At 36.3% G+C, this 20,541-nt stretch overlaps 1 protein-coding gene across 1 annotated transcript; it reads right to left on the bottom strand.

Annotated features, from left to right (window-relative positions):
- Positions 1 to 47: 47 nt before the first annotated feature.
- Positions 48 to 20,541, bottom strand: atp1a2a (ATPase Na+/K+ transporting subunit alpha 2a). Its single transcript, XM_079380166.1, has 24 exons — positions 20,518 to 20,541; positions 18,412 to 18,507; positions 18,147 to 18,206; positions 17,464 to 17,667; positions 16,298 to 16,411; positions 15,215 to 15,349; positions 14,947 to 15,064; positions 14,477 to 14,745; positions 13,715 to 13,913; positions 13,163 to 13,272; positions 11,600 to 11,734; positions 11,408 to 11,487; positions 10,811 to 10,920; positions 10,565 to 10,740; positions 10,340 to 10,476; positions 10,030 to 10,180; positions 8,978 to 9,146; positions 5,089 to 5,243; positions 4,791 to 4,914; positions 4,168 to 4,313; positions 1,547 to 1,677; positions 1,350 to 1,451; positions 1,152 to 1,243; positions 48 to 582 (listed from the first exon to the last, which is right to left on the bottom strand). Exons 1-24 carry the CDS (start codon positions 20,527 to 20,529, stop codon positions 554 to 556), a joined length of 3,054 nt encoding a protein of 1,017 aa, XP_079236292.1. The 5' UTR covers positions 20,530 to 20,541; the 3' UTR covers positions 48 to 553.

The following is a 20,541-nucleotide window of genomic DNA, read 5'->3' as shown; positions in this document are numbered from 1 at the left end:
ACTACAGATATCTATTTTTTTGTTTGAATTTTATTTTAATATTTCTTACAAGTATTTAAGTACAATTATAATTGTAGCAATATTACAACACAACTGTAATAGCTTTGGATTAAACTAATAGTTCTACCAACAAAAAGCTTTTCATATATTTGTACAGCACATAAACATCAATTGCAAATAAATATTTGAATCATGTATGTACTACTACATCCCACACACAAGAGAATTAACGCTAAAAGAAAGATTATATCCAGTCTAAAAGTTATAAATTCACAGCAAAATCAATTTAGTAGAAATGTAATGATCCTGAAACCTAAACCTATTTTGTCTATTAAATCATCAGCTTATTGAAGATAATGATATTCAGGATACATCGTGTAAACAGATTATGCCCAGTGAATGTACACACTCACTCACAGACACACACATTCATTCCTACATGATAAATGTCACATGATTGTCTGATTCTTCTTTTGTCTAATTACCTTTTTTTCATATCTTTTACAAACAGACACACACACCAGCCGTCATGCACAGAGATTGCATATTCTTGTTAATAGTAGGTCTCTCTTTCCACCCAGCCTGCAAATGAAAGACAGAAAGAGATAAATTAATTAACTAAATTAAAAAGATATAGGCAGAATAAAGCTCTGAACACATGGATTCCATTACTAGGCTCTACAGATTCTCTGTAATATTGCTGTATTGTTTCTTGAACCTTGAATTTTAATAGTAATATTGGAAAACTTTAGCTGCACCAAATGTAATATGCATCAGTTTGAGTACCAAGGTGGTATTCATAAAGGAGTTTTTATTTGCCTGGTATACTTACAGAAAACATTAAAACAGTATAGCTAAAACTAAAACTACAATTAAAACCATATAAAAGACATCTTGTTAAAACCTAAGAAAAATAAAATTGTAAAAACCATATTCTTTCAGCCAGTTGCCAAGGAAATATTTCAAATTTTATTTTAGTTTAACTTGATGTACTAAAATAAATCATAACTAAAGTTAAAATGAAAACTATGTAAATATGTACAAATAAAAACTAATTGAAGATATGAATATAGAATAGACTGTGAAACTATAGATAGTATCTCAATGCTATTACAATAACACTGTTCAGAAATGTAAACATCTGTGCTCACCTCCTGGATTCCTGCGCAGGATTAATTTACGGATCTCGTCATACACAAAGATTAGCAAACTGTACGGGAAAGCACAGAACCACCACGTAATCCTGTAAAAGGAATAAGAAAATGAGAAAGGAAAAGGTGAGCACAGGAGGAGCAGAGAACATAAGCTCTTCTAAGGTGCAGAAGTGTGTGTGTGTGTGTGTCCCTTACTTGAGTGGGTACATCCTCAGGGCAATGTCCATACCGGGGCAGTAGGACAGGAAGGCTGCCAGAGCTGTCTCAGCAAACAGTCCAAAAATGAGAATCCTATTCCTATAAGTGCACAGGTTAGAGAATAGCCTTTAACAGAGACGTATGCAAATATCACACTCTGGAATGAACTCACAAACATACACACACATACTGACTTCATGCCCTGTTGGAAGACAGAGTTCCTGCGTGTCTTGCAGATAATGAGGTCGGCCCACTGCACCACCACAATGCTGGAGAAGAACGAGGTGTGACAGGTGAACTCGATGACCTTGCGCTGCTCGTAAGTCTGAAACATACATATTTAAATAGATACATTTACATTACATTTAGTCATTTAGCAGACGCTTTTATCCAAAGTGAGGACAAATGAGGACAATGGAAGTAATCAAAATCAACAAAAGAGCAATGATATGCAAGTGGTAGAACAAGTCTCAGTTAGCTTAAAGTGCCCCTATTATGGGTTATGAAAGGGTCATATTTTGGTTTTGGGAGTCCCCAACAACAGGCTGACATGCACGCGAGGTCAAAAAACACTTTCATTTTCTTATAATATGCATTTATTTTTACCTTATTTGCTCAACGACTCCCAAACGATTCGAGATGGTCCTCACTGCGGAACACATGATCCAGGGGGCGTGGTTGGCTCTAGATCCAACTCCTCCCACCTTACATAAACCTAAACCCACCTGTCTCCACCCCCTGATCCCTAAACCCACCCATCCCCACCCCCTAGATGTGGATCCAACCCCGCCCCCTGGATCTTTGTTCTGCAGTGAGGGGCTACTGAATGATTCGCTCAACAATTAATTTTTCTAAACCCTCCTTTGCATGAGTGATTGGTCGATTTCATTTAAAGTAGTATTTGTGAGCATTTAATGCTCCAAAAGCGGCTCCTAGTGGCAAAGAATGAATTTGCATTTTCATTCAGACCAACGCGAAAATCAAGTTTTCCCAGGTCTGCGAGCGCAACAAGTGGGCGGGCAATATGCTAATGTTTCATGTTGACGTCAACATGAAACGGCTTGGGATTCGTTAGTCGACTCTTTCTTTTGAGAGACAATGGGCCTCATTCATGAAACACGAGCAGAACGAATTTTTGTGTAAATAGTTCGTAAAGCTGTTCTGGCATAAATTTTCAGATTCATGAAGGTGTTCGTATTTTCAAAATGTTAGTTGGTACGAAAGAAACGTGTAAATGTGCGTAAAACGTTGTGTTCTTTTTGGCAAACTGATGACACTAAATTTTGATGCATTGCCATCAAAATATTTTACAAGTTTGTGTGGCCGTTTTTTTAAATTAATTAATCAATTTTTTTTGTAGCTGAGAGTTGATAACTGTTTAGCTTTGGGTAAAACGCAGCGCTTGCCACTGTCACTTTTTACCCAGCCATCCAATCAATGGAGTAGGGGCGGGATAAATACTACACCGACCAATCATCCTACTTGTACAACAATTGAACAACAATAGAGAAGTTAATATTGCTGGTTATTGCATTTTTATATTGAGTAATATTCTTCAAAATGAGATACTAGTAGCAATACGTTACTGCCGTGGATATTCCAAATTATAGCAAAGCGACTCACCTGAAAAAACGCTGTGCCACCAAAGCGTTCTCAAGCGCCACCAGTGGTCGTTTTAAGAAGAGCGCCTGACATTTTTTCAGATGGCTAACAACACTTTGGTGGACACACGTTAATTGAATATTTATTGTTAGGTATATGGCCTGTTAGTGTTTTTAGCATTTATGCAATATACTGGAGCCAAACCTGAGAAAATAGACCAGAATATTCCACTGCGTTCCTGGACACGCAATTTGCGTAGCTGTAATTCATAGGCGGGGATTATGCTAATTGTGAATGACCGTGCACGAGCGCCCTATTTACGAATGATTGGAATTCATTAACATACACATGTTTAACTATCAAAAAATCGGACGTTTACGAAGCGTTTGTCAAACCGGAGGAGAGTTTTCGGGAAAGTCCGTTTCACACGCAAATTACTCAGAATTTACTCCTATATAGGCTATACGAATGATGATATCTTTATTTCAGACTCAATAAGGTCCATATAAAAAAGAAGAAGAAAAAACAGCATACAGCATGAATAACAACAACAAAAAATAATAATAATAATTTATTTACATTTGCAATTTTGGAACTCACTGTGTAAACCCATTTAAAATTTGTCAAAATTAATTCCATGATTAATTACAATTAATCACAGAAACCTATTTGAGTAATTGGTTTAAATTTTGTTTTAATGATTCACCTGCATATTTTAAAGAAATTAATATTTTTATTCAGCATGCACACAAAATGAGCAAAAGTGACAATAAAGACTTTTGCATTATTACAAAAAAATAATTCAAATAAATGCTTTTCTTTTGAACTTTCTATTCATAAAATAATGCTGAATCCTGGAAAAAAAATATCACCACAAAAATATTAAGCAGCACAACACTTGTTTTTTTTTTTTTTTAATCGATAACAATAAGAAATGTTTCTTGAGAAGCCAATTAGTATATTAGCCCTCTATGCCATGAATGTTTATTTTGGATGGAAGAAAATATTTTCATCCCATTTTTTGAGAGCCTGATAATATAGATAATAAAATGTGCCCCACCCCAGCCCCGAACCAGATATTGGTTTGTTGCCTCAAGGCAATACTGTGCTATAAGTGTACTGAAACACCAAGGTTTTCTATATAAGAGGAATATGGAAAACAAGCAATATAAGCATTAAAGAAATGTGTGTGTTTGTTTGTTTGTTTGTTTACCCATTGCTGTCCATAGGTGTCCTCCAGGTCATTAACTGCACGACTGTCCCAGTCCAGTCGAATTCCCAGCAGCGTTTGAGGCAGAAAGCCATTCTCAGCCATGATCACAAAATAGGTAAAGAATCCTCCCAGCGCCTGGATCATACCTACACTCAAATGACACAAATAAACACACACACATGTAATTGCTTTTATCCCTGCGAAGCATGAAAAGCTATTTTATTCACAATATTAATCAGAAGCATGAGGCCTATTCACCCCCCTCAGATTTCTAAAGTGGTTTTTCATTGACACTTATGGTGCAAAATCTATTTTTTTCTTTGTAAAATAAGTTGCATGATTATTGAGGATAAAAAGGTGTTTGTACTTGCCAAACACTATCCTGTATAACAAACATAAAACAAAGTAATAAGGAGTTGTATAGTAAGCAATTGTTTTTCCCCCTTTCCTAGGGCAAAAAGTGAACCTAGTGGCCCATCAAAAAATAAGTGCATGATGCCTCTGATATTCATTTGTTTGCACAAAGTAATTCTTCACGGACTACAAAGTTTACAAGAATTAAGCTATAAAGGGCATGTGTGTGCGTTCGCTTATATCTGTGTGCAAGTGCACTTGAGGCTGACCGATCTGTCCATAAGCCATGCTGATGAGCCTCTCATTCACCAGATTGTCAGTTTTGGGGTTTCGGGGCTGACGCTTCATAATGTCACTCTCTGCCGACTCGTATGCTAGAGAGATCGCAGGAACCTGAGAGAGAGAGAATGATGACTGTGATGACAAAGATGCTCATGTGTGTGTGTGTGTGTGTGTGTGTGTGTGTGTGTGAAATGGTCTGGTGTCTGGTGCCCGAGGGTAGTATCACACTTGACAGGAATTGGAAGTAAGACTGAATGCGCACAAGTGTGAGTGTGTATAACACACCATGTCAGTGCCAAGGTCGATGCAGAGGATAGTGACGGTGCCCAGAGGCAGCGGCACACTGGCGATGATGAAGAGCAGGAAGGGTGTGATCTCTGGGATGTTACTGGTCAGCGTGTATGCAATCGACTTCTTCAGGTTATCAAAGATCAGACGACCTAAAACACAGAGTATTTTATTGAATATATATATATATATACATACTTACTTACTTTACTTTTGTCATTTAGCAGACGCTTTTGTCCAAAGCGACTTACAAATAAGAAAAAGTAACTAAAACTAAAAGTTACAACTCTATAAATACTATATACCCACTTATTTAAGAAAATAAAGAAATTAAATAAAATTGACACATGCATATAACAACATTTCAATAATAAACATATAAATGAAAAAAATTAAATAAAAAGCGATACTTCTATCCCTTGCCGGTGTCCCTGCCCGGTGGAGTCGCACGGTAGAGTCGATGGTCTTTACCCTCTTTACTTTTTACTTTTGTCATTTAGCAGGCATATATATATATATATATATATATATATATATATATATATATATACAGTGCCCTCCAAAAGTATTGGAACAGTAAAGACAAAATTTATCTGTTGGCTGTGGAGTCAAGACATTTGAAAATATGATTAAAAGATGAATATGAGACAAAACTACAGAATGTCACATTTTATTATTAGCCGTTTCAACACATACATGTTTTACCAGCTAAGAAGAACAGCACTTTTAGAGTCCATCCCACTCATTGATGTGAGCATAAGTATTGGGACAGTTGAACATAAGGCAGATATAAAAGATTAAAAGCTATTATTTAGTTGCAGATCCCTTGCGCACAATCACAGCAGTGAGTCTGTGACCCATAGACATCACCGGACTCTGCCTTTACTCTCCTCTCCAGCTGGTGAAATTCATGTTCAATCGGATTTAAATCTGGAGATTGACTTGGGCAATCTAAGACTTTCCATTTCTTTGCCCTTATAAATTCCTTGACTGAACTGGCAGGGTGTTTTGGGTCATTGTCCTGATGCAATATGAAGCACTTCCCAATGAATCTGGTGGCATTTTCTTGAATATTGGTAGGCAAGATGGTTTTGTACCCTTCCAAATTCATTCTGCTACTGTCATCATACATTAAGTCATCAGTAAAGCTGAGAGGGCCTCTTCCAGAGACAGCCATGCATGCCCATGCCATGACACCACCTCCACCATGCTTTATAGATGAGGCTGTATGCTTGGGATCATTTGCAGTTCCCTTTTTTTTCCTCCACATTTTTGCTTTCCCATCACTTAGATAAAGGTTCATCTTTGTCTCACCGGTCCATAAACACAGTTCCAAAACTCTTCTGGCTCACCTTTATGCTTTTTTGCAAACTCTAATCTTGCCTTTCTATTTTTGGTGCTGGTCAGAGGTTTGCATCTTGCTGTGTAGCATCTGTAATTCTGTGCCAAAGTCTCCTGAGGACAGTAGATTGTCAGAGCATCACCCCAGCTTTCTGGAAGTTGTTGGTGATTCTACCGACATGTCTTTTAGGGTTCATTTTCACAGCTTTTATGATTTGTCTGTCATCAACTACTGTTGTTTTCTCAGCCGATCAGGTTGTTGTTGGTTGCTGGTGGTTCCCAAACTCTTGATTTCTCCATGCCCTTTGTTTTTGCTATAGCTCTAATTGACTTCCTCTTTTCTTTTAGCATCCAAATTGCTTGCTTTTCTCTCAAAGTCAGCTCCCTCATCTTCTTCCTGGTTTGTGTGTGTCATCATCGAATGCAAGATTCAGAATGCATAAGTAATGGATATAACTGATACGACACATTCCCTGCTTTTAATATCTGAAGAATTAATGCAACAGGACACAGCTGATCACTTAGAAAGACCTGTGAGGCAACTGTTCCAATACTTTTGCTCACATCAGATAAAGGGATGAAACTCTAAAAGTGCTGATCTTCTTAGCTGGTAAAACATCTATGAGTTGAATTACCCAATAATAAAATGTGACATTCTGTAGTTTTGTCTCATATTCATCTTTTAATCATATTTGTAAATGTCTTGACTCCACAGCCAACAGAGCAGTTTTGTCTTTATTGTTCAAATACTTTTGGAGGGCACTGTATATATATACAGGTCCTTTTCAAAAAATTAGCATATTGTGATAAAGTTCATTATTTTCTGTAATGTACTGATAAACATTAGACTTTCATATATTTTAGATTCATTACAACACAACTGAAGTAGTTCAAGCCTTTTATTGTTTTAATATTGATGATTTTGGCATACAGCTCATGAAAACCCAAAATTCCTATCTCAAAAAATTAGCATATCATGAAAAGGTTCTCTAAACGAGCTATTAACCTAATCATCTGAATCAACTAATTAACTCTAAACACCTGCAAAAGATTCCTGAGGCTTTTAAAAACTCCCAGCCTGGTTCATTACTCAAAACCGCAATCATGGGTAAGACTGCCGACCTGACTGCTGTCCAGAAGGCCATCATTGACACCCTCAAGCAAGAGGGTAAGACACAGAAAGAAATTTCTGAACGAATAGGCTGTTCCCAGAGTGCTGTATCAAGGCACCTCAGTGGGAAGTCTGTGGGAAGGAAAAAGTGTGGCAGAAAACGCAGCACAACGAGAAGAGGTGACCGGACCCTGAGGAAGATTGTGGAGAAGGACCGATTCCAGACCTTGGGGGACCTGCGGAAGCAGTGGACTGAGTCTGGAGTAGAAACATCCAGAGCCACCGTGTACAGGCATGTGCAGGAAATGGGCTACAGGTGCCGCATTCCCCAGGTCAAGCCACTTTTGAACCAGAAACAGCGGCAGACGAGCCTGACCTGGGCTACAGAGAAGCAGCACTGGACTGTTGCTCAGTGGTCCAAAGTACTTTTTTCGGATGAAAGCAAATTTTGCATGTCATTCGGAAATCAAGGTGCCAGAGTCTGGAGGAAGACTGGGGAGAGGGAAATGCCAAAATGCCTGAAGTCCAGTGTCAAGTACCCACAGTCAGTGATGCTGGTGTTGGTCCACTGTGTTTTATCAAGGGCAGGGTCAATGCAGCTAGCTATCAGGAGATTTTGGAGCACTTCATGCTTCCATCTGCTGAAAAGCTTTATGGAGATGAAGATTTCATTTTTCAGCACGACCTGGCACCTGCTCACAGTGCCAAAACCACTGGTAAATGGTTTACTGACCATGGTATTACTGTGCTCAATTGGCCTGCCAACTCTCCTGACCTGAACCCCATAGAGAATCTGTGGGATATTGTGAAGAGAAAGTTGAGAGACGCAAGACCCAACACTCTGGATGAGCTTAAGGCCGCTATCGAAGCATCCTGGGCCTCCATAACACCTCAGCAGTGCCACAGGCTGATTGCCTCCATGCCACGCCGCATTGAAGCAGTCATTTCTGCAAAAGGATTCCCGACCAAGTATTGAGTGCATAACTGAACATAATTATTTGAAGGTTGACTTTTTTTTTTGTATTAAAAACACTTTTCTTTTATTGGTCGGATGAAATATGCTAATTTTTTGAGATAGGAATTTTGGGTTTTCATGAGCTGTATGCCAAAATCATCAATATTAAAACAATAAAAGGCTTGAACTACTTCAGTTGTGTTGTAATGAATCTAAAATATATGAAAGTCTAATGTTTATCAGTACATTACAGAAAATAATTAACTTTATCACAATATGCTAATTTTTTGAGAAGGACCTATATATATATACTGTATATATATTTGTTTTAATAAATTAATTGAAATAAATATATTTTTTACATTGCGTAAACCAGTCAGGCCAATACATTTAGAAATTTGAAACAGAGAAAGCATGGAAAATTTGTAATGCTTCATTTATTTTTTGTCTTAATACTTAATATTCCTTTTTTGTCTTACCCTCTTCCACCCCCGTAACAATTGAGGCAAAGTTGTCGTCCAGCAGGATCATGTCAGCAGCTTGCTTGGAGACGTCTGAGCCAGAGATTCCCATGGCAACGCCAATGTCAGCCTTCTTCAGAGCAGGGGAGTCATTCACCCCATCACCTGTCACTGCCACTATGGCACCCTGTAGCCAGAGCCAGCCAATCAGAATCAGAGTCTCAGACCAGTCAGCCAGTCAGAATCAGAGAAAGAGCTTTCAGGCATTCAGAATTAAAGACTGCCAGGCAGTCTGAATGAAGGCATTAAATGCGTACTATTGTTTAGAAAATTTTGGTAAGATTTTTTATGTTTTTGAAAGAAGTTCCAGTATCAAAAATACAGTAAAAACAGGCATACTGTGCAATATTATTATAATTTAAAATAACTGCTTTTTATTTTAATATTTCTATTTTAAAATGTCATTTATTCCTGTGATGACAAAGCAGAATTTGCGCCAGTCTTCAGTGTCACATGATCCTTCACAAATCATTCTAATATGCTGATTTAGAGGCCAGAAAACATTTCCTATTATTATCTGTGTTGAAAACAGATGTGCTGCTTAATATTTTTGTGGAAACCGTTTTGCATTTTTTCCATGATTCTTTGATGAATAGAGAGTTTAAAAGAACAGCAATTGAAATCTTTTGTAACATTAAAAATGCCTTTACTCTCAGTTTTGATCAACATAATGCATCCTTGCAGAAAATAAAATATTAATTTCCTTTTAAAAATGTTGTTTAACCCCAGTAACTGGCCACTTCCCATTGTAAAATAAATAAATCACGGTTACTGTGAATAGTGCATTATAACAATGGCATCAGTAACCAAAATATTGCTTTCTTTCCAACACCATGAACAAAAAAAAATTACATAGAGGACTTAAGAAACACCTGCTAAAATTAATGTAAACATAAAACTTCCAAAGGTCTGATATTTCAGTCTAGCTTGCATTTCGGTGAAATTTGTCATGTGTAATACATCTAGTGTGTGATATTTTAATATTCACAAATACACAAACATACACACACCTGTCTCTGGCAGCCCTCCACAATGATGAGTTTTTGTTGGGGTGAAGTGCGAGCAAACACAATCTCTGTGTGGTTCCTCAGAATATCATCCAGATACTCGGAGCTCATGTCCTTCAAGTCTGAACCATGAATCACACAGGCCTTAGCATCTCTGAAATGCACACACACACAGAACAGTGCCCAATTCCATTATCTGTGAAGAAGCAATAAAAGCAGATAAAAACCCATTCAAATAGATTTAGTTTACACACACATATGCACCCAGACTCTCAAGCAAACACTCAAAAGAGACAGATTTTCACACACAGACCGTGGATTGACTTGGCTCAGAGGTATATTAAGTCTTTCAGCGATATCCTCCACTGTCTCGTTGCCCTCAGAGATAATGCCCACGCCTTTAGCAATGGCCTTGGCGGTTATAGGATGGTCACCCGTTACCATGATAACCTGTAAATATGGATTGTGGTCTCCATTGACATTGGACATAAATGCTGAAGTGTAGATAAATGGATGGAGGGAACTTATAAATGGATACCTTAATGCCAGCGGAACGGCATTTTCCTACAGCATCTGGCACTGCGGCTCGAGGCGGATCGATCATGGAGATTAAGCCCAAGAAACAGAGCTGGTTGACCGGGAAATTCACATCATCACAGTCAAACTCAAATCCCCTCGGAAACTGTGAGGGAGAGAGGAACAGGTGGCAGAACCCTGAGAGAGAAAGAGAGGGTAGAGAATTAAAGAAGGAAATAAAGAGGAAAGGAGGGAAGTAAGAACTTACCTAGAACCCTCTCGCCCAGTCCGCCCAGCTCCATGTACGCTCCCTGAAATGCGTCCTTCCAGTCCTCGTCCATTGGCATTTCCTCACCATTGATCATTATGGAACTGCACCTGCATTACCAATCACCCAATAATCACAGATATGAATCACAGCGGTGGAATTTTGACGGATCAACAATAATTACAGCTAGTAATCAGAAATAGGAATTATGATGTATCATAAATAATCACAGTTATTGATTCATGTTTGCTTATTCCTAATAACTCGGTATAATTTTTATACTATTAGGATTTATTAATAGTTTGAATAAGCTTCTATTTAGTTGGTTTTAATTTTTGTTTAACTTAATTTGAGTATTTTTGCCATTTTTATTAGTTATTTTTATTTTTAATATTTCTATTTAGTGTTAATCTATTTTTATTTCATTTTTTCATTTTAATCATTTTTAACAACTTTATTTTAATTCAGTAAGTTGAAAGGGCAATATTTCTAATTTCATTAATATTTTTTAAGCTTAAGTTTTCAATACTGCAAAAATCACATATATTAATCACAATTATTGAATTACGATGAACAGTTAAAGCTGGTATTGATTACCTGTCCAGAATCCTCTCTGGGGCTCCTTTCATCACCAGCAGGAGTCCAGTGGGACTGTCTTCTATCTCGTGAATAGACAGCTAAGAGAGAGATGGGGATTATTTATATCTTAATCGATATCTGTATGACATCTACATCATTTGTTTGTTTAAAATCTTTACAGCTGTGGCTATGTGCTTCTTGTAGGTGCACCTGGTATTTGTTAGTTGAGTTGAATGGGATTTCTGCCACTTTTCGGTTACTGTCTCTGAGAGTCTGAACACAGCCGGACGAGAGTTCAACACACTTCAACAGAGCAGACTCTGATGCATCACCTGCTGTGTCCCTCTACAAACACAGAAACTCACAACGTCACAAATCAAACAACAATAGAGCACAATCCCTCACCTTAATTATGATCAATATCAATGTACATTGCTGTTTGAAAGTTTGAGGTCGATAATATTTTTTGAAAGTCTTGAAGTCTCTTAAAATAACTTTTTTTTATAAAAATGGAAAATTTAAAAAGTAATTTATTCCTGTGATGTCAATGATGAATTTTCAGCTGGTATTATTTCAAAATTCATTCTAATATGTGACCCTGGACCACGAAACCAGTCTTAAGGCGCTGGGGTATATTTGTAGCAATAGCCAAAAATACATTGAATGGGTCAGAATTATTGATTTTTCTTTTATGACTAAAATCATTAGGACATTAAGTAAAGATCATGTTCCATGAAGATATTTTGTAAATTTCCTACTGAAAATATATCAAAATTTAATTTTTGATTAGTTATGCATTGCTAAGAACTTCATTTGGACAATTTTAAAGGCGATTTTCTCAATATTTATATTTTTTTGCACCCTCAGATTCCATATTTTCAAATAGTTGTATCTCAGCCAAATATTGCCCTATCATAACAAACCACACATGAATGGAAAGCGTAAGCGTATTTATACAGCTTTCAGATGATGTATAAATCTCAATTTCTGAAAATTTACCCTTATGACTGGTTTTGTGGTCCAGGGTCACATATGCTGATTTAGTGTTCAATAAAGATTTGGGTTGCACTTTATTTCGATAGTCTACTTTAGACATTCTACTAATTAAGTAACTTTGTAACTGCATGTCAACTAGCTGTCAACTATTTCTCATTCATTTGCAACTACATGTCTACTAACTCTCAGTAGGGTAGGTTTAGGGTTAGTAGAATAAGCTGACATACTTGCCAAAATTTCTCATACTCATTATGTTGTGGACCCATCAAAATAAAGTGATAGAAGATATTAAGCAGACAGTCTACTAACACTCTAATGACTGCTAGTTGACATGTAGTTGCAAAGTTACTTACTGTTAGTAAAGTGGACTATCAAAATAAAATGTTACCAAGATTTGTCATTAGTATGCAATTTTCACAAGATTTCACAAGTATAGCAATGTTGACAGTGAGGAGCGTTATTTTTTTCCCAGTGTCTTTGATGAATAACAATCAATGCACTGTAAAAAGTGATAAGTTGACTTAACTTAAAAAAATTGAGGAAACCCCTTGCCTTAAAATTATCAAGTAAATAATAATTAAAAAAATAAAGTTAAGTGAATTGTCAAATTCACTTAACTTTTTCTAAAATTATTATTTACTTAATTTTAAGGCAACAGGTTTCCTCAATTTTTTAAAGTTAAGTCAACTTATCACTTTTTACAGTGTGCATACTTGCTGAATAAAAGTATTAATTTCTTTAAAAATAATTATTGTGATTTTGTATGTGATGTATTACCTTGCGCACAGGAATGTTCTCTTGTCCAGGTATGAAGACAGCACGGTTACAAATTCCTGCCACTCGAGACAGAGAGAACCATGTAGGAGAGCTTTTATCAAAGCAACAGCCTACACACACACACACACACACAGAGAGTGACATAAGAAAAGAAGAGATTTGGTTAAATGTGCTCAAACAGATATACAGATGTATGAACAGATCAAGAGAAGAAGTATCCCCGTAAATGTTCAAAGATATCAAAACATTGCCTAAAAGTTTTTAAAACAACCTAACATATACTAATTACAAGGAAAGTGTCCTTAGAGGATTATGGGTAAAGTGCCTTGCTCAAGGACACAATGGCCACCGTAACTGTGATCAGCAACTCTAATTGACACTGGAAGCTTACATTGTGTCCTAACCAGGCATGTTTTTTTTTTTGTCAGTCAGATCGTATTTGCAATAGAACTGTGTGAAAAAGAGACCGAAAATCAAGACACTATTTACTGATTAAACCTATGTGTCTACTACTTTCACTTGATTGGTCCGTGGACCTCAAAGCATTCTAACCTGATTGGTCCTCGGTGGTGTCGGCCTCGTGGATTTGGTTGTCAAACCACATGTGAGCGACAGTCATCCGGTTCTGAGTCAAGGTTCCAGTTTTATCTGAGCAGATGGTGGAGGTGGAACCTAGAGTCTCCACGGCTTCTAGATTCTTCACCAGACAGTTTTTGCGAGCCATGCGCTTAGCAGTCAGAGTCAAACACACCTGAGAGAGATTGAATGGAGTTAAAGGAGAGACAGCAATGTGTTATGGTCTTTCTGCTTTTTGAAAAGTGTTTTTGTGGGTCTGTAAAAATCTATGGCAGATGGAGTCTTACAAAGAGAGAAGAATAAAAAATAAAAAGAATGAAAGACTTCTGTGTCTGTGTATACTACTGTTCAAAAGCTTGGGGTCAGTAAAATTGTTTAATGTTTTTATGCTCACCAAGATTGCTTTCATTTGATCATATACGAATTCTAACAATGTGAAATACTGTTACAATTTAAAATATTTTTATGTGTTCAAATATATGTTACTGTATTTCTTTGATGGCAAAGCTGTATTTTCAGCAGCCATTTCTCTACTCTTCAGAAACCATGATGCATTTTTTTGACTATAAATTTAATAACAGTATTTATTTGAAAAATAATTCTTCTGTAACATTAAAAATACATTACTGTGGCTTTTGATCAATTTAATGCACCCTTGATGAAAAAATTTACTAACCCCAGACATTCAAATGGTTGTACATATGAATGTCACAATATGTGTTTGTATGAGTGTCTCACCGTGACAGTAGCCAACAGGCCTTCAGGAACATTGGCAACAATAATACCGATGAGGAAGATAACGGCCTCCAACCAGGAGTAGCCCAGAATGAGAGACAGGATGAAGAAGGATACACCCAGGAAGATGGCCACACCTGTGATGATCTGAATGAAGTGCTCGATCTCCATGTTGATGGGCGTCTGACCCACTTCCAGACCAGAAGCCAAAGATGCAATGCGGCCCATCACTGTATGATCACCTGTAGCGATCACTATGCCACGGGCTGTACCTGCACATCCACATAAATCAACCAATTCATGTGTGAACGTAAGAAAAAGGAGAGTCAAATAAATAAAAGAATGAATGCATACAAAAAGGAATTAATTAATGAATGTGCTAAAGAACAAATAATTGATCATTTGAATGAATGAACAATCAAACACACTATTTATTATGCATGAATGAATAAAGTAATGAGTGAAGGACTGACCTTCCACACAGTTGGTGGAAAAGAAACTGATGTTTCTGGTCTCCAGAGGGTTTTCATGAGTAAACTCTGGAGAACGGGTCTGAGGTTCTGACTCTCCGGTGAGAGATGAGTTATCCACCTGAGAAAAACGGACAGGAGGTACAGTAGAGAGGATGTTCTCTTTCCGATCTCAGGCTTCTTACTAAGTCTATCGGTTGATAAACAAAGATGATCTCATATCTGAGATCTTCCTCTTAATATCTATCTACATCACTTGCACTCTCTCTACCTTGCAGCCGCTGGAGGAGACGATCCGAAGGTCTGCTGGGATTCGGTCTCCACCCTTGATCTCCACCAGGTCTCCCTGAACCACCTCTTCTGCATTTATCTGAAATGTCTCTCCCTCACGAATCACCAGAGCTTGCTGAAAGAAATAAGTCCATTTCAAGGTTCCTCAAACATGACGATGAAGAAAAGTTATATAGGGAGAGGCCTAAAACAGTGAGCACGTCAGAACAGAGTTTGTAATATGCAACCTACTCTATGAAAGAAACACATTCACATATATCTGTATGAGTGTGAATATTTATAGATGATATATCAATTTACCATGGGGCCATTTTTGGTTATTCAACCATAAAGATTTTTTTTTTAATCATTTTAGTCTATTAATTATGCTTTCTTTTATGCAACCATGTATTTATGTATTTCAAGTAACTTTAAAATGACCTTCTATAATTTAATTTAAAATGTAAAATGTATTTATAATTTTTATTAACTTATTATTTAATATAATTTATATAATATTTATATTTATATTATAATATGTATTTGTATATTATTTAATATAATAATAAAAAGTCAATTTGTTTTATTTGACCATTTATACTGTATTTAACTTTAAAGTTCATTTAAAATGACAATTTAATTTAATTTGATTTGATTTAATATAGCAAAGTAATTGAGCAAAAGTGAGAAAAAATAAGAAAAACAAATACATTTTTATCATTGCCCATTCCCTGTCTTTTATATTGCTCTTTATTTCTTTACTTTATTTCACCATATTTATTCTCTGTATTGTCTATTTCTGTACCATTGCAATATTGTAACCAGCATGCCAACAAAGCTAATTCTGAGAGAGGGAGAGGGGCGGGATGACATGTGGTTTCTTTCATAAGTTAAGAAGGATTTACATGCATTTATATAAATCATACATTGGGCTTTGAAATGTTAAAAGGGATTTACATGGATTTATGTAAATCATATAAAATATTGCTCATAATGGTTTCCGTTTGGGATTTGGTATCATTTACATTTATTCATTTAGCAAACACTTTTATCCAAAGCAATCCACAGCTGTTATTGCACTAACCTGAGGCACCATGTTTTTGAACGAGTCCATGATCCGGGAGCTTTTGGCTTCTTGATAATATGAGAAACAGCCGGTTATGATGACCACAGCAGATAGAACCACACCCAGATACAGCTGCAGTAAACCAGAGAGAGGGAAACACAAGTCAAGGGTCAGGGGGTTCAAAACCACCACCATATTTGAACCACATTTACATGAAAAATAGACAGTAACATTGCAAAAGAACAGCATAGTCAGACCATTTTAAAGAAGCCTTAAACTAAACAGTTTAGAATGGGTAATGCACAAAAATCATGGTGTAAAAGAGCAAACACAGTTAAATGATCCTTAGCTTCACATTTTCATTAATCACTGACCCTAAACTGTCCCACAAGCAGCTGGGAGCTCAGTCCACAGACTGGGACTCGTTCATCATACTGGATATGGGACAGCAGAGCTAAAAGCACTGTATCCACCTCAGTCACCAACGTCGTGCGCAGGTTTTAATTCCCCTCTGGTGGAGTGAAACCAATTTAACTCTACATTTTTGTGATTTCCTCTTTTAATCGGCTTAAATACGGATTTTAGAAAACTTAGAGATTTGTAAAAAGGAACTTGCACAGGTATTAGTTAAATATTAGAGACAAATGAGTACTTTCAGGCCTACTACTTTTATGAATTATAGTGTATGAATGACTCATTTGTGACTCATACCAGCATCTCCTTATAATGAGGGTTGTTTCGGATTTGAGCAATGAGTACGTGGAATTTTTAAATAGGAAACAGAGATTTGTAAAAGGAATTAGTTAAATATTACAAACATATGGGTACCTTTACTATGAATTATATTATTACATTGTTTTATTAATAATTGTTGGAATGACTAATTTGTGTCAACAGTATCTCAAGCTTTTCATAATGAACCAAGTCTTAGATTTGCTCAATAAGCAGGTGGGATTTTTAAATATTAATTCCTTTCACAGCTAGATGAAAGATTGTTTTTAAATGCACAATGCTATACTAGAGCACACATCACATAAGCTCAAATAACATTTAGACGCTTGACAGATTTAAACCTGTGTCTCTTGCATGAGAACCATAAGTCAGTGTGTCTGAACAGGCAACAGTCTTATTGACTGCTTAATAAGCCCTCTCATTCTCATTGGCCAGATAGTTAGTGCACTCACATTGTCATTGACAGGCTCATCCTCAGTGGCTGCCTGAATACAGTAGGCAAAAAAGCAGAGGATGGCACCGATCCAGAGCAGGATGGAGAATCCTCCGAACAGCTGCTTACAGAACTTCACCCATTCTGGTGTGGTGGGCGGCGGGGTCAGCGCATTTGGACCGTCGCGGGCTAGAATTTCTAGTGCTCTCTTACGGGTCAGACCCTGGTAGGATGGAGACAAAGTTACTCAAGACTCCCTGCTAATAAATATAGTTTGAACCAGTCTAAAGTGGTTTACTGATCTAAGGTGGTCAACAGGATGGTGGTTTTAGAGAAGTTTTGGGCATTCAGCAGCCAGGTCAGGATTAGAGACCAGGGCAGCTTTTTCCAAAAGCATTATAAGGCTCGACTGTGGTTTCCACAGGTGAAAAAAAGGTGAATACCAGCTAGACAAGCTTAAACCAGTAAACTAAGCTGCAGCAAAAAGTTACAAAATATCACATAATAGCTAAAAATGTATATTTATTTAGCTAAAGCTTTTTTTCCCCAACTAATATCACTTAATAATATATAATCCAAAGCCTTGTTTAGTTGGCCGTGGGTGCGCTGCTTGAATGTGCCAGTGGGTAAAATGTCATCACGATTTGAAAAATATCCGATTCATTATTGCAAATGTCGAGGGTGAAAGTAAAGATGACTCACTCTGGCAAGGTCAACTCCATAACGAGTACTGAGCTCATCTAGAGACAGCTTATGATCATCCTGTAGCAACAAGAACATCAGATATAATACAACACTTCATGTTTGCCAATTAGTTGGATCATCAAATTGCTTCACATTCTTTTAGAGGCAATTTCATTGTTTGATTTCTAATTATCATCTCTTACACTCTCATACCTGCAGGCTCACACACTTTCTCTCTTTTTTCATGTACACATACACACGACACAATAAAATAACTTCTTACCAGCGACACCTCTTTCTTCAGCTCATCTAAATCTTTTTCTTTCCTCTTTCTCTTCCCCCCCTTTGGAGCAGCCTTAGGGCTGCTTTCATGTCCGGACTGAGACAGAGAGAATAATACCCAGAGAATAAAATTTTATTACTCAGATGTTGCTCCTTCACAGCTTATGAGACTTCTCAGTTTCATATATACATGTATTCACACTTTTTCTATTTTTATTTGCAATGAATTTGCAATACGTCACAGGAATCATTTCATTTGAAAATATATTAAAACAGAAAACAATTATTTTAATTTGATTGAATATTTCGCAATATTACTGTTTTTGCTGTATTTTTGATCAAATAAATGTAGCATTGTTGGACATAAGAAGATTCTTTCAAATCATTAAAAAAATCTTCCTATACTGTTCAAAAATTTGGGAAATACTATATGGATAGTTGACAAATAAAAATTGGACTGTGTGGTGTGACATAGCAAAAATGTAGAAAAAAAAAACTTAACATACAAATAACATGAGAAAAATGTATCTTCATTCTTAGAGTTACTAATAGCATTTAAAAAAAGTAAACATTTTTCCGTAGGACACATTGATATGTCAACTACCCATATATATTAAGACTATATAAGATATATATTAAAATATATTTTTTACACATTGCTATCTAGGGGAAACAGGTGCTCTATTAATAAGTGATTTCAGTGGAGATTTTTCTTTCCTAAAGGTATTCATATCATGTTTGCACATATTTGTTAATTAGCTAAATATTTATAACTTAATCATAATTTTTCACCTGAACTGTAGCTCTATACTTTATTGAACACCATAATATTAATGCAGTCATAGTTATGCCTTTAAACTACATACGGCAAGCCATGTAAAACTATGACAGATCTTTGACAGTGTTATCAAACACTGAGTGTGCCTGAGCATAGCGGTTCATGTAAAGTAGTGTACTTTGTGCTTGTCTTTGGCAGACAAAATGTGCGGTGTGCTGACACACTAGGAACAGGGTGTCATGGAAATCACCTGGTCCTGTCACTCTTACTCAGCTGTGACTGTATGCGTGTGTGTCTGACACGTGTACAGACAGAGCAGCATGTGGAACAGAGAGAAGATCATTCATTACGCCTTAAATCAGACCTCTTTTCTGAATTAATTCATATTAATACCAATCAAACAAGCCAGCCTGAACCATCACACCTCTTAGCCTCATTATGAGCATACAGACTGCATTTTATCAGTAAAATAATGTTCATGTCAGATATCACAGACAGACACCAACTTATAATTTCACAAACATTATAAATTATATGCAGCTTCCACTGTGAATCTCAGAAAAAAAAAATAGTCAGAAATGTTCAGGTCATATTTTCCCACCCCGGAATTAAATATCAATTATACATTTATAAATTATAAATTTTTATGTAATTCATAAGCCTCATTTCTCCTTCCACAATCATTTCATTGTCATTACAGCTATGTGAAAAATATTTTAATGTTACGTTTGTATTATATTACATTATTTATTAAATTGTAAATTAAACTTGTTATTCAATAATAGATATATTTTTATTTTTAAAATTGTTATTAAAAGTGGGATTTGCAAAGCACAATTGTAAGGAAACATCATGCTGATTTTATTTATTTTTTAATCAATTTTCTTGTCAAATAAATTTTTCTTGTTAAAATTGATCAATTTCATCAATTTATAAATCTTTTCAAATTTTTACATTGCAGCAATAGCAAGAATGAAAATTAGCTTAATTGTCATAAAAAATAATGTCATAACATCAATCATTTGTATGATTTTAAAACATTATTTATTCTCTTATATGCAAATTATAATTACATTTTTGTTCTTTCAAATTTGTTATGACACATCACTCAAAACTTTTCTTTGTGATATTCCCCTTCCACCTCCTTTCTGTCTCTTATCTCCCACACAAACATATTCATGCTGTATTCAGAAGAAACGCTGTGATACTAAACAATGCATTATTTAAGGGTGCACGACACTCGTAACAATCTGTGAGAGAAAGAAAGAAAGCCGGCAAGAGAAAAGGATAGACAGAATAATTGATGAAGCACCACAGGTAGACACTCACCCCTTTTCCCATGTTCGTTGTTAA

This window comes from Barbus barbus (assembly GCF_936440315.1).
Source record: "Barbus barbus genome assembly, chromosome: 26".
NCBI classification, from domain to species: domain Eukaryota; kingdom Metazoa; phylum Chordata; class Actinopteri; order Cypriniformes; family Cyprinidae; genus Barbus; species Barbus barbus.
The sequence above is the reverse complement of the archived record's forward strand: the minus strand, read 5'-3'. Positions and strand labels throughout refer to the sequence as shown.

What these genes read in the sequence shown, in the direction of transcription:
- atp1a2a (XM_079380166.1), bottom strand. An exon ending in CACCACCGAGGACCAATCAG is followed by an intron (nt 13,273 to 13,714) that starts GTTAGAATGCTT and finishes GTGTGTGTGTAG; the next exon opens with GCTGTTGCTTTGATAAAAGC. An exon ending in CATGGCTTATGGACAGATCG is followed by an intron (nt 4,314 to 4,790) that starts GTCAGCCTCAAG and finishes ATTTGAGTGTAG; the next exon opens with GTATGATCCAGGCGCTGGGA.